Genomic DNA, 13804 nt, shown 5'->3' on the forward strand with positions numbered 1-13804 from the left:
CACCCCACAGCCATTTTTGTCCCTGGGAACCTCTTTCCCAGAATTCCTCTCATGAATATGCCTCTGTGATCAGTCAAAATGATACTCAATTACTGCCGTCTGTATGAAGTTTACGGATAGTTTACGGTTATCCAAACCAAAATAGCAAAACACGACCACCTTCACAACAGCTGGTAGACGCAGTAATTTCCTACCTGGATAAAAGCATCACAGAGGGTCATGATGATAGACCTGATCTATCAGGCATTTAAGCATTAAAAACTAAACCTGGTGTGGATCAGTTACGACCTACAATATGTTGACCTTGGACCATGTGCCGCCTGTCTGCTAACTTTGCTAAATTTGTCCTAGCACAACTATTGGTCACCTCAGAACACACAGTATTGTATTTTGGGACGGCACTCACACATCATCTATTAGGACTTACTTGAGCCTTCTTCTGTCACCATTCCAAGACCTTCTGCTTTATTCTGCCTCTCAAATGCATTCAAGTCCAGGACACTAGAAGAAGACATTGGCAAGTCTTACTTATGATATATATTTTTCATAACATGAATAATGAAACACTGCAATATACCTGCATGACTGCATTAGTCCTGAGAGGCTTTTGAAAAAGCCTGCATCTCTTTTTTCTTTCAAGTAATCAAGCATTTTCTGTGGAAAAAAATCAAAAGTGTGCCTTTGAGAAGTGCTCCACATCAGATGTACGTCCATACAGTATGGACTCACCTGCTGAACCTGCACGTTGCCTCCATTTAGAATGGAAATGCCAAGTTTAAGCGTGCAGGTCACCATACGGCCAAGACGTCCTGAATAGAGATAAAACGGAGATTTAATCTCTCAAAACTGGCCGGAGGAGACCGGCATTACCTTTACTGGCGCTAATCATCTGCAACACCATCTCCGCAGCCCCACGAGCATGCAGCCTAGCCTGCTGATACAGGATCTTCTGCTTTTCCATCTCTTTTTCCTGAAAGGTTCCCCAACAAGACATGTTCAGTAGATGCTAAAAGAACATGGTTACAAGTCTGCTCAGGCTGGCACCTCAAATGTCTTCTCTTTCTCTTCATCCTCTTCTTCTTCATCCTCTGCACAGCTCTAAGAGTTCAAAGATCAACACTGAAAACTTTGTGTTTGTTTCTAAAAGAATAGAATACAAGAGGCTCACCTTCGCCATCATGTCAGCATACGCGATATACAAAGGATCCTCTTCCAAGTGACTAAAACCAAAAATAATTTCAGGTAAGAAAGAACGAGCACTTTTTGCAATGTTTATTTATTGATGTGCAGCACCTTCTCTCTGTAAGAGCATTGTGGCTAAAGTGGAGGATGAGTTGGTGCAGAGGGTCTGGCTGGATCTCAGCCACTTCTTCTTCATCCTCCTCCACTATCTTCATAGGGGTTTTCTGCACAAAAAGTTATTAATAGTAAGCTTTGGTCTCATTCCTTTTCATGCTATCACCTCCTGTTTTAATCAACATGTTCACTGTTGGAGAATCGAACACTGCAATGACTCATGCAGATGTCACTTGTCATGTCTGGATGATTTGTGGGAAAGACAAGATGAGTACAGAGTGGTTGACAAACACATGCGTTGTTACGGCAAACACACAACCGGTGATTTTGACCAATGATCCTCACAGAAAACTAACCGAGGAACCAATGAGAAGGGCACTTGGTAGAGTGTGAACAATCCTAAATTGGATTGGTACCATAGCACAGCTTCTCCTGGGCGCGCTCACACAAGGCCAGTTCTACAGTACCCACGTGTGGATCATTTTGATTGATGTTAATTCTTATAGTGCAAGGTGGCGATTATGATTAATAACCAGTCGGAGGAACGATCACAATTATTCTATATCCTTTAACATACTCAAGGCATGTTTGCTAAATACAAGGATGAAGAGTCTTGAACCAGTCATGATGTGCTATATATATCACTATATTGACACTTACTATGGTACACATTATGTCATTGTACGGTCATATTACCTCGTACTTCGGTACGAGGTACATAAAAAAAACAAAAAAAACCAAACTGTATTATGGAAAGCAGGAAGTGAACAAATGTAACAGTTACTGATTGTAAAAGTACCAGATGGAGGGGTAGGATTTAATAAGCTTTGCTTCTTCCTACTCCTTTTGGACATGTGGAACTGGGAACTGATTATGGGATGCACTCAATTGTAATCTGATGCATGTTCAAATGAAATAAATCCATTATCATATTGTATTCTGTGCTTGTGCATCAGCGAATGCACCGTAGCCTTTGACTTAGTCAAAGTTGTATGTATTACACAAGGCGACGGATATTATTAATAACTTGCAGGTAGAATTATCTGCTTGATTATACCACATGTCCAGGTTGGGTTCTCGTGCGTCTGCAATAGTGTCGAGCACAGGCCCACCTCGTCCTACCGTGCTGTGGCTCTAGAAGTTTACTGGAGCACTCACACGAGTCAAACGGAACCGGACTTTGCATGGCAATTGGACCCAAACCCGGTACGAATTTCCTAGTGTGAGTGTGCTGAAAGTCATCTTATTTATTTTTCATTCATTCATTTCCTACCGCTTTTCCTCACGAGGGTCGCGGGGGGTGCTGGAGCCTATCCCAGCTGCCTTCGGGCGAGAGGCGGGGTACACCCTGGACTGGTGGCCAGCCAATCACAGGGCACATATAGACAAACAACCATTCACACTCACATTCATACCTATGGACAATTTGGAGTCGCCAATTAACCTAGCATGTTTTTGGAATGTGGGAGGAAACCGGAGTACCCGGAGAAAACCCACGCATGCACGGGGAGAACATGCAAACTCCACACAGAGATGGCCGAGGGTGGATTAGAAAATTATAAAATATATAAAAAAAAATGTAAGTCACACTCTAAACTCATATAGTCACACTGTACAGAGTACATGAAGGACATAAAATACAGTACTAGACACTAAATACAAGGATTAATTAAAGTTGCTTAGTTACTTAGTTACTGTCACTTTCATAGGAGTAGATCCTTTAACATACTCAAGGCACAGTATATAATAGAGTACTATATAATAGTAGTGCAGGGTGCAGGACGATGGTTGCGTGGAGTTTGCCTGTTTTCTTATCGCCGTAAAAAACATTGTTGATGTTTACATTAGATATCAAAGGTGACAAATCGGAAAACAGTCGCAGACCTCACAGCTAGGAGACCTGAGTTCAATTCCACTCTCGGCCATCTCTGTGTGGAGTTTGCATGTTCTCCCCGTGCATGCGTGGGTTTCCTCCGGGTACTCCGGTTTCCTCCCACATTCCAAAAACATGCTAGGTTAATTGGCCACTCCAAATTGTCCATAGGTATGAATGTGAGTGTGAATGGTTGTTTGTCTATATGTGCCCTGTGATTGGCTGGCGACCAGTCCAGGGTGTACCCCGCCTCTCGCCTGAAAACAGCTGGGATAGGCTTCAGCACCCCCCGCGACCCTCGTTAGGACAAGCGTTTTTTATCGCAGTAAAAACATTGTTGATGTTTACTTACAACATCAGAGTAGATATTAGAATATTAGATATTAGAATATTGTGTTGAGAATAGTGTGGTTCACGTGTGTGTAAGTTTTCGAGCAAGCCTTGTGTTGACAGACCAAAATTCCGTTTTTAATGAATTTATGGGATAGCATAGGTAACCACGGAATGCTGTAGATTCAGAGTCATTTTTTCCCTTTCACAAATGAAATGGAAACTACTTTTTGAAAATGATTGTGTTGACAAATTTCTGGATTTTTGATGAACTTGTTTCCAACTGAGCTCTAAGCATGAAATGTGACTAGTAACGCGAGCATGCCACTGACGTCACGGCCACAGAACCTACTGTAACACCACCGTCACACTACAGACTTACAGAGAACAGCCAAAGGACAACTGATGAGTTGGATCCAAGATCTGACAGCCAAAAACATGGAGGCGAGCGGCCCTCCTTACCACTGCTGTCAGAACCGTATAGCCTGGTTTTCTAGAGCCGTGAGCGCCAGAGCTGGCCCTGTGTCTCCTGAGTTGCTCATGCAGTCTTTGACCTCTGACGGATCTCTGTCTGAAGGCTTTCGCACGCCTAGAACGGGTACCCCTCGAGGATTCGGCCGAGGTCCCCGCACTGGTGTGCTCCCAAGGTTCAACGGGCACAGAGCTAAAGAGGTGATCGGCGGGCAGGACTGGCAGAGAGGTGCCAATGCAGGGCACACGGGGGGCGGGCAAGGGCCGTCCGGTACTTACTGCCAGATCCTGAACTAGCTTTTCCTCAAAGGAGTACTCCTCTGCTTCTATCCATAGTCTCTGATAGGCCGGGATGAAGAGGTTGATACCACGATGCCTGGGGAGGGGGGAGGCATCGGGGAGGAATGGAGGGAAATGGAGGGAGGTAAAATGGCATTAGGGTGGATTTGGTGAGTTTTTGGAGAAGACAGGAAGGAGTGATGTAAGGGAGGGAGGGGGGGTTACACAATAATGCATCTCAGGCAGGGTGATGTTGGTTCAATGTGGGACCCACTGGCTTTTCTGACTGGTCACGTATGTTGGGTAAAAAAAACCTGCTGTAACTTGTTAGCGGAACATGGAATAACCAGCCACAACATTAGGAACACCATCTCATGATATCCAATATTTGTGTCAAACTCCGACACGCCGCCCTCATGAATGATCATTTAAGACAGGGGTCTCAAACACGCGGCCCGCAAGTTTGATATGGATGCTGTATGGTATCATGTATCCAGAAAAAATTATTACGTTTGATTAATGTTCATGTTAAAGGTTAAATAACTGTTAATAGTTATCCTCCCTATCCGTGTGGAAGTGGTAAGTTTTGGGCTATTTAAGTTTAAAGGAAATAACTTGAAGGCTACCGTTTAGGTCGCTAGCTCTCTAGTTTGCGAGTTAGCATGTGTCTCAAGACCCTGCAGTTGCGCAATATGTATGTATAAAAAGAGTATAAATGTGACTATAGTCGTGTTTTGTCATGTCTACAGGGCTCTAATAATGCTTTGTTCATTTTAATCTGAAAAAAATAATTTGTCTACCCACCAACTATATGTGGTTTCTTAAGTTTTTATTATTTGCCGTTTTATTATTATTATTATATTTATTTATTTATTACTGATTGATTTTCTTATCTTGATTTGTTTATTTATTTTTCATCTTATTTTGTGTAGAAAAATAAAAAGTAAGATATTTGAGAACAGTGGAATGTTTTATCAGAGCTTTTCTTGTAGAAAATCGGAACCAAAGCAAAGTTTATTCATTTTTCTGTTTTTAATAAATGCGTTTTTTTTTTTTTTTGGAAAACCTGATGCGGCCCAGTCTATCGTTTATCGTTTAGTATGGGTGTGCACCATTGAAAATTACAAAGATTATATTGGATGTCATTAGATTGTCTATGGGTATGTAATGTTGTGGCCATTGAGTATTAATAATATGACAAGAAAGATGAACATAACACTTTTACATTGCGGTAACCAAAATGAGTATTTGCAAACTGATTACTTTTGTCTTTTTGCTTCCAGAGGACACTTGCATCGTTCCCTAAATGTTTTTTTTTTTGTTGTCAATTGTTGGCTCGTCCTAGCTGACCAATCAGAATCAACAGTGCTGAAACAATTGGTTGCTTGGCGCATATCTGTCCACAGCCTGGTGGATGGAAGGGGAGGATTGAAAGGGGGGGTTGAACAGATGAAGCATTCGCCCCGTGGTTTCACTTTACCGTCAGCAGGGAGAACAAGCGGTCAAAGCTGTAGGCTTTGAATGCCCTTTCCAGCCAAACCTCTCGATAGCCATTCAGGAAGTAATTATTATTTTTGTATCTGAGGGAGGGGTGAGGTAGTATTATGCAAGAAAACAACACAGAGGAGATCATGTCATTAGGGAGGGTGATGAGGGTTTACATGGCCAACACAATCCCAATCCAATCCCCCTTCACAACTACTTGGGGATTGCTTGCTTGTTATTTACAGTTAGCCTGAAAAAAAATCATTTTAAAGCTTAATAAAGCTTTAATAATTCATGTAAATTCTGAAATGATTGACATTAGTTTTCCAGTAGGCTCACCTTGGTAGATTGTAAAGGGGAGCCATACGGAAGCAGGCCACCACGGCACGTTTACGTTGTTTGGAGAGAAGCTTCTGCCACACACACTTCTTATTTCTCAAAGGCTGCTCCACCTGTCAAGCAAAAAGAGCAAACCAATAATAAAATATTATGAAATTAATTAAGTTAAATGAATTGCTATTGGACAGTTCATTCATTCATTTTCTACCGCTTTTTCCTTATGAGGGTCGCGGGGATGCTGGAGTACACCCTGGACTGGTGGCCAGCAAATCACAGGGCACATAGAGGCAAACAACCATTCACACTCACAGCTATTGGACAGTGATTATTATTATTCATTCATTCATTCATTTTCTACCGCTTTATTGTCACGAGGGTCGTGGGGGGTGCTGGAGCCTATCCCAGCTGTCTTTGGGCGAGAGGCGGGGTACACCCTGGATTGGTGGCCAGCCAATCACAGGGCACATATAGACAAACAACCATTCACACTCACAGCTATTGGACAGTGATTATTATTATTATCAGAAAACGGTGCAGGTTCTTTACTTGTTCCAAGTGGAAAACCGCAGCAGAGATACTTTGAACCCGAGCCACTATGTGTTCGGGGTTGACTTGTTCTTCGCTCTTCATCGTGATGTCTTTGTAGAGGTTTAACTGCCACTGGACTGCTGGGTCATCAGACTGTAAAGTCAAAGTACAGGTTGATACTCTAGTTTTGATTAGGTTATTGAGTCAGCAATAATTATTAATACACCAGTCTTACCTTGTCCTGCAGATGAAGGTTCTGCCGCAAGTGCTCCTTCACCTCATCATCTGTGTCTTTCTAAGATCAGAACATACATAAGGAAAAACTGATATGTGGGGCAATTTGTGAGTTCATAAGTGGAATTTTCTCATGAAAGTGGACTAAAACCATTAAGAGAGTAAGCCCACCAAGCTGTAGCGCGTCTTAGCCAATGAGATGAGCTCCTGGTCCCCAGGGGTGCACATGTTGAGGCCGATGGGCAACATCTTCTTCAAGGCAGCCACAATCAAAGAGGTCTGGATGGAGTAGTATTCTCCTCGACGACGCTTGTGCTTCCTCTCCTGGTCCCCACCTGACTTTAGAGGAATAAAACCAACTTCTTACCCCACAGTTCCTATTCAAACTGTAGCTGTACTTCTATTACTAGTTGTGGTACTGTAATATCTTATTATTAGGGCTGTCAAAAATAACACGTTAATGGCAGTAACTCATTTATTTCATTAATTATGCTTGCAAATTAATTAATCATGATTAATCACCATGTCTGAAATATTTTACAGTATTTTTATTGAAAGAAAGACAAATTATAGGGCAGGATTATGTATATTTGCATGTTTTTTTTTTTTAAATGGCACACATGCCTGAAACACTGCTTTATTTAATTCTCGTCTGAAGTCAGCTGGGATAGGCTCCAGCATAGCCCCAGCGACCCACGTGAGGATATGCGGCACAGAAGATGGATGGATGGTTCCTTTATTAGTGCATTATTTGGATCAGACTTGAACTATTTTATTATGAGCAGTAAGGATTTGCATTCAAAAACACCACGTCATTTAAGATGAATTCACATGTTTTCACATTTCCCAGCATCATTAAATGCAGTAAAAGTACCACAATGATGCATGTATGTAAAATGTATCGTTAAAGTATCGTATCGCTAGCAGTGCATCGAGATGTATATCGAATCGTCCTCAGTGCTGAGATTCACACCCCTAATATACACATACACACATATATACATATATATACACACACACACACACACATATATATATATACATATGTATGTATACATATATATACACACACACACACACACACACACACACACACACATATATATATATATACATATGTATGTATACATATATACACACACACACACACACACACACACACACACACACACACTGTGCTACACTGTATGTCTGTCATAACAGAGTGGTGGCTCGCCATGATGCACATGCATTAATCACGCATAAAAAAAATGTACGTAATTAATGAAATAAATTGGGCTGCACGGTGGACGAGTGGTCAGGGCGCAGGCCACACAGCTAGGACTGCACCATGTTCTGGATTGCAGGTGGACATCCGAGAGGGTTCATGTTTCTCTTAAAAGACAATCTACGGTACGTGTAGCACGAGTGGTCCAAACACCGCTATGGTGGTGATGGGACGTAGCGGGGATGATAAGAAAAAAAACAGGCAGGAAAATACACTTCTAATGAAGGAGAAGGCGAAGTGGTGTTCAAGACCCACTGTAAATGATGATGATCATGAGAGATGAGAAAGAGTAGATGAGCTTGTTGGGAACTAACCATTTCTGAGACTGATGATGTCATAATATGCACAATAGGTGAGTGAATTTACTCCCATCACTAACTTATATAACTCTACTTATTATTCATACGTAGTGCTATAACATACCTTGGACATTTTGGTCTTGCCTTCTCCAGTGAGGAAGCCCAAATTATTGATCTCGTTCTGCACCACAAAGTTTTGCTCCTCACGCTTGAAGTTCTGAGCAAGCAGAGAAAGTATAGTAGGTTAGTGTACTTTACTGTGCAGTACATACTGTAATGTAAACAGACTTACATGTGATTTGCACCAGAGGATGAAGATATCTGCCACCATCCTGAAGAGCTCAGTTGAGTCAGCATCAGGTTCCTTAAGCCATCTCGACCTGGTACAGAAAGACACAGAAACGTTACAAAATGTAAACAAATGTAAACATTACTTCCATATATGACACCTGTTGATGTCCACATAGCGGATGAGCATGGGGTAGAACGCGTAGAGGTCTCGGCAGAGCACGGCAAACTCATCCAAGATAAGAAGCTCCGCCTCCTGATTGTCACCCTTGCCATCGGCCTTCAGTAGCTCCTCTTCGGATACAACCTACGGATACAAACTCCATTTGTACTGCGAACATGTCAAAGTAATGAATCAGTACTGCAGTTTTTCTATTGTGGTGCTACCTTCACTGTCTTTTTCTTTAGCTTGTAGAGCGTGGGCAGGAAGTGGGTTCTGAGCAGGCCGGCTCCAGCTTTACTGATAATTGGCTGCGAGTACACTATAGAGACACAATTACAGTTTATTCTCTGCATGTAAATTAATCATTTATTGTTTGGTGCTTACTGTACCTGCGATCCTCTTCATCCAGGGAGCATCATCAATACCCAAGTTGCTGTTGAGGATCTTGAGGATGTTGCCGAGAATGATGCTGAGATGTTCTGACATCACCATGGTGCAGCATTCACCGCTTGTAGGTGGGTTTTCTGGACCTTTCTCCCACCAGTAGGACAAGTAATTACACAGCATAGGCAGGATCACCTCAATCACCTATATTAGAAATCAATAAAATTAATATCAGAATATTATCACATACTACAGTATTAATTGTCCCTGTACCCTAGAAAGCGCCCATGAATGATACGGGAAAAGGCCGAAATGATACTGTGTCAAAGCCCAGGGCAGTGATACTGATAAAATATAGAGTTTACCCATGTCCAGTATCAGCCCCCGTAGCTGTCCACTCAGAGCGTGCTGCTCTGGTATCGTGCCCGTGAAACAACCAATCAGAGAACAGCACATGAGTGCTTAGTGCCTAGTGCTTCTCCAGTCACCAAAAAACCCAAACTTGATTAATGGAACTTTAATTGTCAGACATTGATAAGATAAGACTGTTGATAAAATATTATTGTTGAAATATGTTGTTGTGTTTACACTGTTTAGATATAATACATGTAATAAACTGAACATTTTCTGGAAACAAAATGGTCTTTGGGGCGGCACGGTGGTGGAGTTGTTAGCGCGCAGACCTCACAGCTAATGAGACCAGGGTTCAATTCCACCCTTCACACTTGGGCATCTCTGTGTGGAGTTTGCATGTTCTCCCCGTGCATGCGTGGGTTTTCTCCGGGTACTCCGGTTTCCTCCCACATTCCAAAAACATGCTAGGTTAATTGGTGACTCCAAATTGTCCATAGGTATGAATGTGAGTGTGAATGGTTGTTTGTCTATATGTGCCCTGTGATTGGCTGGCCACCAGTCCAGGGTGTACCCCGCCTCTCGCCCGAAGACAGCTGGGATAGGCTCCAGCACCCCCCGCGACCCTCGTGAGGAAAAGCGGCAGAAAATGAATGAATGAAAATGGTCTTTGATCTCGGGCTGATACTGACACTTGGGGGCATGATACCTGGCCTGATACCAGACAAACCATGTGATAACCTATAAGTACAGTATATATTAAAACACCATAATTGGTAAATGTGTAGGACCTGAAAGATACATTCAAAGACATCAATTCTAATGAATCCATGCAATAACAGTATATTGCATTATCCTGACCTGGGGCATCTCACTGTAGCGGGCACCAGTCTCTGACACATCATTGACATCCTTCAGCAGCTTGTCAAGACGAGGCATCTCCGGACACATTTCCTCTACCGAGTCAGGCATACTTAGAACTACCAAGAGCAACATTGACATTTAAAACAAAACAAAACAGAAATATGACTTTAGAATTTCGATATATGTAGGTCGGAAGTGGAAAAACTAACTGGCCCTCTCTCGTGGAGTCTTGGTGTTGAAGACTGACAGTGGATTGTGATTGTTCAGATGGGGCTCCAGGAAAGCCACAGGCATGGCGCCAACCAGGGTGGCCAGGCTCTCCCCGAGTGCTGGCAGATACCTGCAAGTCAACATTGAAATACATAGACCAGCATGAAAATATCATGTATCCCAGGGGTCTCAAACACGCGGCCCGTGGGCCAAATGTGGCCCGCAGGACACTAGTTTGAGGCCCCCCGCCTTGATATGAAAGTTTATTGTTAGTGCGGCCCGCGCAAGTTTGATATGGATGCTGTATGGTATCATGTACCCAGAAAAAATTATTACGTTTGATTAATGTTCATGTTAAAGGTTAAATAACTGTTAAGTTATCCTCCCTATCCGTGTGGAAGTGGTAAGTTTTTGGCTATTTAAGTTTAAAGGAAATAACTTGAAGGCTACCGTTTAGGTCGCTAGCTCTCTAGTTTGCGAGTTAGCATATGTCTCAAGACCCTGCAGTTGCGCAATATGTTGTAAATAAAAAGAGTATAAATGTGACTATAGTCGTGTTTTGTCATGTCTACAGGGCTCTAATAATGCTTTGTTCATTTTAATCTGAAAAAAAATAATTTGTCTACCCACCAACTATATGTGGTTTCTTAAGTTTTTATTATTTGCCGTTTTATTATTATTATTATATTTATTTATTACTGATTGATTGATTTTCTTTATTCTTGATTTGTTTATTTATTTTTCATCTTATTTTGTGTAGAAAAATAAGAATTAAGATATTTGAGAACAGTGGAATGTTTTAGAAAATCGGAACCAAAGCAAAGTTTATTCATTATTCTGTTTTTAATAAATGCATTTTTTTTTTCTCACCCAGGTCTCACCCAGACCCTAGCTCCAGTAGCCCCCAGGTAAATTGAGTTTGAGACCCCTGATGTATCCATTGCAGTGGTGCTACAATATATTTCTTCAAACACAAATATAACACAGTGCACTGCTGTTAATCACATGGATCAACCCATGATGGTGGTTTATCTCCCATCAGATTATGCAGGTATACTTAATAAACTGTCCTGAGAATCTGTCTTAGTACAAAATATGGTACAAATAATAATGAATGTATTACTGTCATTATTCACAACACAATATTGATCCGGCCTCCTACCTTTCCACAAAGATGCCCTTTCCTGTTCCCAAAGAGTAGAAACAGGTGAGGATTCGGTAGCAGGACAGCTGCACATCATCCACTGAAACACATTTACATTTAATAAGTATCATTCAATCCCAAAAAGAGTAAGATGCAGTGGTGGGATATCAGGGGCCTGCAAAGTGCCGCTCGGGGGCCATGGATGTTTTTTTTTTTTATTGGCCTGTGGAACATTCAAAAAATTTGAAGGAAAAAAAAAAAACCAAAGCAGCAAAAATGTAAATAGCAGTCATTTTACAAGAATAAAGTCAAAAAGAGAAAAACGTAACAAAAAATGCATTTTAGTAGCATAGAGTTGAAATATTCCAAAAAATTCCCCCCAAAAAGTTATAATTTTTTTAAAATTAGGTTCTGGAAAAGTTTATAACAATACAAGAATAAAGTCAAAATATATTATAAAGTCATAATTATGAGAAAAAAGTGTACAAGGAGGTGGTTGAAAAACCACCCAGCAGAAATGAAAAAAAAAACAGCTATACTTTTACAAGAATAAAGACAAAATATGAAAAAGAAACACAGGAAAAAAGGTTACATTTTACAAGAGTAAACTCTAATAATAAATAAATAACATTTTAGTAGCATAGAGTGAAACCTTACATATGTTATTTTAACATCTTTACATCATGAGAAAAAAATATATATATTTTTGGAAAATTAGGTTGGGAAACATTTGAAGTATTTTGAGTAGAAAGTCAAAAATATTACAAAACTAAAATTTACGAAGATTATTTCAGAATACAGTTAAACTAATAATAAATAAATAATATTTTAGTAACAGAGTGAAACCTTACATATGTTATTTTAACATCTTTACATCATGAGAAAAAAAAAATATTTTTGGAAAATTAGGTTGGGAAACATTTTGAGTATTGAGTAGAAAGTCAAAAATATTACAAAACTAAAATTTATGAAGATTATTTCAGAATAAAGTTCATTCATTCATTTTCTCTAATAATAAATAAATAATATTTTAGTAGCATAGAGTGAAACCTTATATATGTTATTTTAACATCTTTACATCATGAGAAAAAAAAATTCTCAAAAATATATTTTTGGAAAATTAGGTTGGGAAACATTTGAAGTATTTTGAGTAGAAAGTGAAAAATATTACAAAACTAAAAATTTACAAAGATTACTTCAGAATAAAGTTCAACTCACACAAGAGGTCGACTCCAAACTCGTGTGTTCTGATGTGATCAAATAACGCCGTGAGGATGGGCAGAAGTGCCACAGTCACATAATGAATGCTCTGGCAGACGCTCTTCATTTGAGCGCGCGACTGCATGAACTTCCCCAGTTTGAGCATCTCCAGAAGTTTCTCCAGATCCTCTGCTGCGTTCTCAAAGAAGGTCCGAAAGCTGGCTTTGACCAGCTCAGCCCCGGACTTCATCACTGTTCTGGGAGAGGGGGGATCACACTAGGTTATTTTTAATGCGTGGAAGTGCTATCTGATGGTGTGAAATATACTTGCCTGGTGTCGAGTGAGTGAGTGAGGATGTGCAGGCAGCTCACCATCATTGAAGAGTCACTTCCTGTAAGAGAAAATTCCATCATTTTACAAAATACGCTCACAATATGAAGGTGCTCAGAATGACATAATTGCAGTAAAATCTGGTGAATTTAGCAAGACGAAGCGTGTGCAAGGGACAGCTTACCAAAGAGAGAAATCCTGTGTCTGACAAGAGCTGCCAACTTACAGAAAAGGCTGGAAAAAAAATGTAGCAGGGAGACAAGACAAGGAAAAAAAGTGCTAAGGAAAGATAGCGGACAGTTTTCCATTGAATGTTATTAAAACGGTACCTTGTGACCATCTCCTTCTCTTTGTTGGAGGCACAGCCACAGCTGCTCATGTTGTTGTTAGGCGTGGACAGGAAGTAGAGGCAGTGATTCTTAAAGGTTTGATCTGTCAGGGGGAGCAGCACCTGAACACAACATTTTA

At 40.8% G+C, this 13804-nt stretch overlaps 1 protein-coding gene across 1 annotated transcript in view; it reads right to left on the minus strand.

The window, feature by feature from the left end:
• Positions 1 to 13804, minus strand: part of ryr3 (ryanodine receptor 3) — a 118705-nt gene that overhangs the window by 20609 nt on the left and 84292 nt on the right. The window contains exons 62-85 of the mRNA XM_058057853.1: positions 13666 to 13787; positions 13521 to 13570; positions 13337 to 13397; positions 13024 to 13262; positions 11824 to 11905; positions 10661 to 10791; positions 10449 to 10567; positions 9242 to 9440; positions 9077 to 9171; positions 8851 to 8996; positions 8694 to 8781; positions 8526 to 8618; positions 7007 to 7174; positions 6837 to 6896; positions 6620 to 6754; positions 6074 to 6186; positions 4250 to 4346; positions 1294 to 1406; positions 1169 to 1220; positions 1045 to 1098; positions 871 to 970; positions 730 to 809; positions 578 to 654; positions 428 to 501 (exon numbers count right to left, since the gene is read on the minus strand). Coding sequence (XP_057913836.1) covers positions 428 to 501; positions 578 to 654; positions 730 to 809; positions 871 to 970; positions 1045 to 1098; positions 1169 to 1220; positions 1294 to 1406; positions 4250 to 4346; positions 6074 to 6186; positions 6620 to 6754; positions 6837 to 6896; positions 7007 to 7174; positions 8526 to 8618; positions 8694 to 8781; positions 8851 to 8996; positions 9077 to 9171; positions 9242 to 9440; positions 10449 to 10567; positions 10661 to 10791; positions 11824 to 11905; positions 13024 to 13262; positions 13337 to 13397; positions 13521 to 13570; positions 13666 to 13787 — 2548 coding nt within the window. The remainder of the gene's footprint in view (positions 1 to 427; positions 502 to 577; positions 655 to 729; positions 810 to 870; positions 971 to 1044; positions 1099 to 1168; positions 1221 to 1293; positions 1407 to 4249; positions 4347 to 6073; positions 6187 to 6619; positions 6755 to 6836; positions 6897 to 7006; positions 7175 to 8525; positions 8619 to 8693; positions 8782 to 8850; positions 8997 to 9076; positions 9172 to 9241; positions 9441 to 10448; positions 10568 to 10660; positions 10792 to 11823; positions 11906 to 13023; positions 13263 to 13336; positions 13398 to 13520; positions 13571 to 13665; positions 13788 to 13804) is intronic.

The sequence above is a fragment of the Doryrhamphus excisus genome, chromosome 19 (genome assembly GCF_030265055.1).
Source record: "Doryrhamphus excisus isolate RoL2022-K1 chromosome 19, RoL_Dexc_1.0, whole genome shotgun sequence".
Taxonomy (NCBI): Eukaryota; Metazoa; Chordata; class Actinopteri; order Syngnathiformes; family Syngnathidae; genus Doryrhamphus; species Doryrhamphus excisus.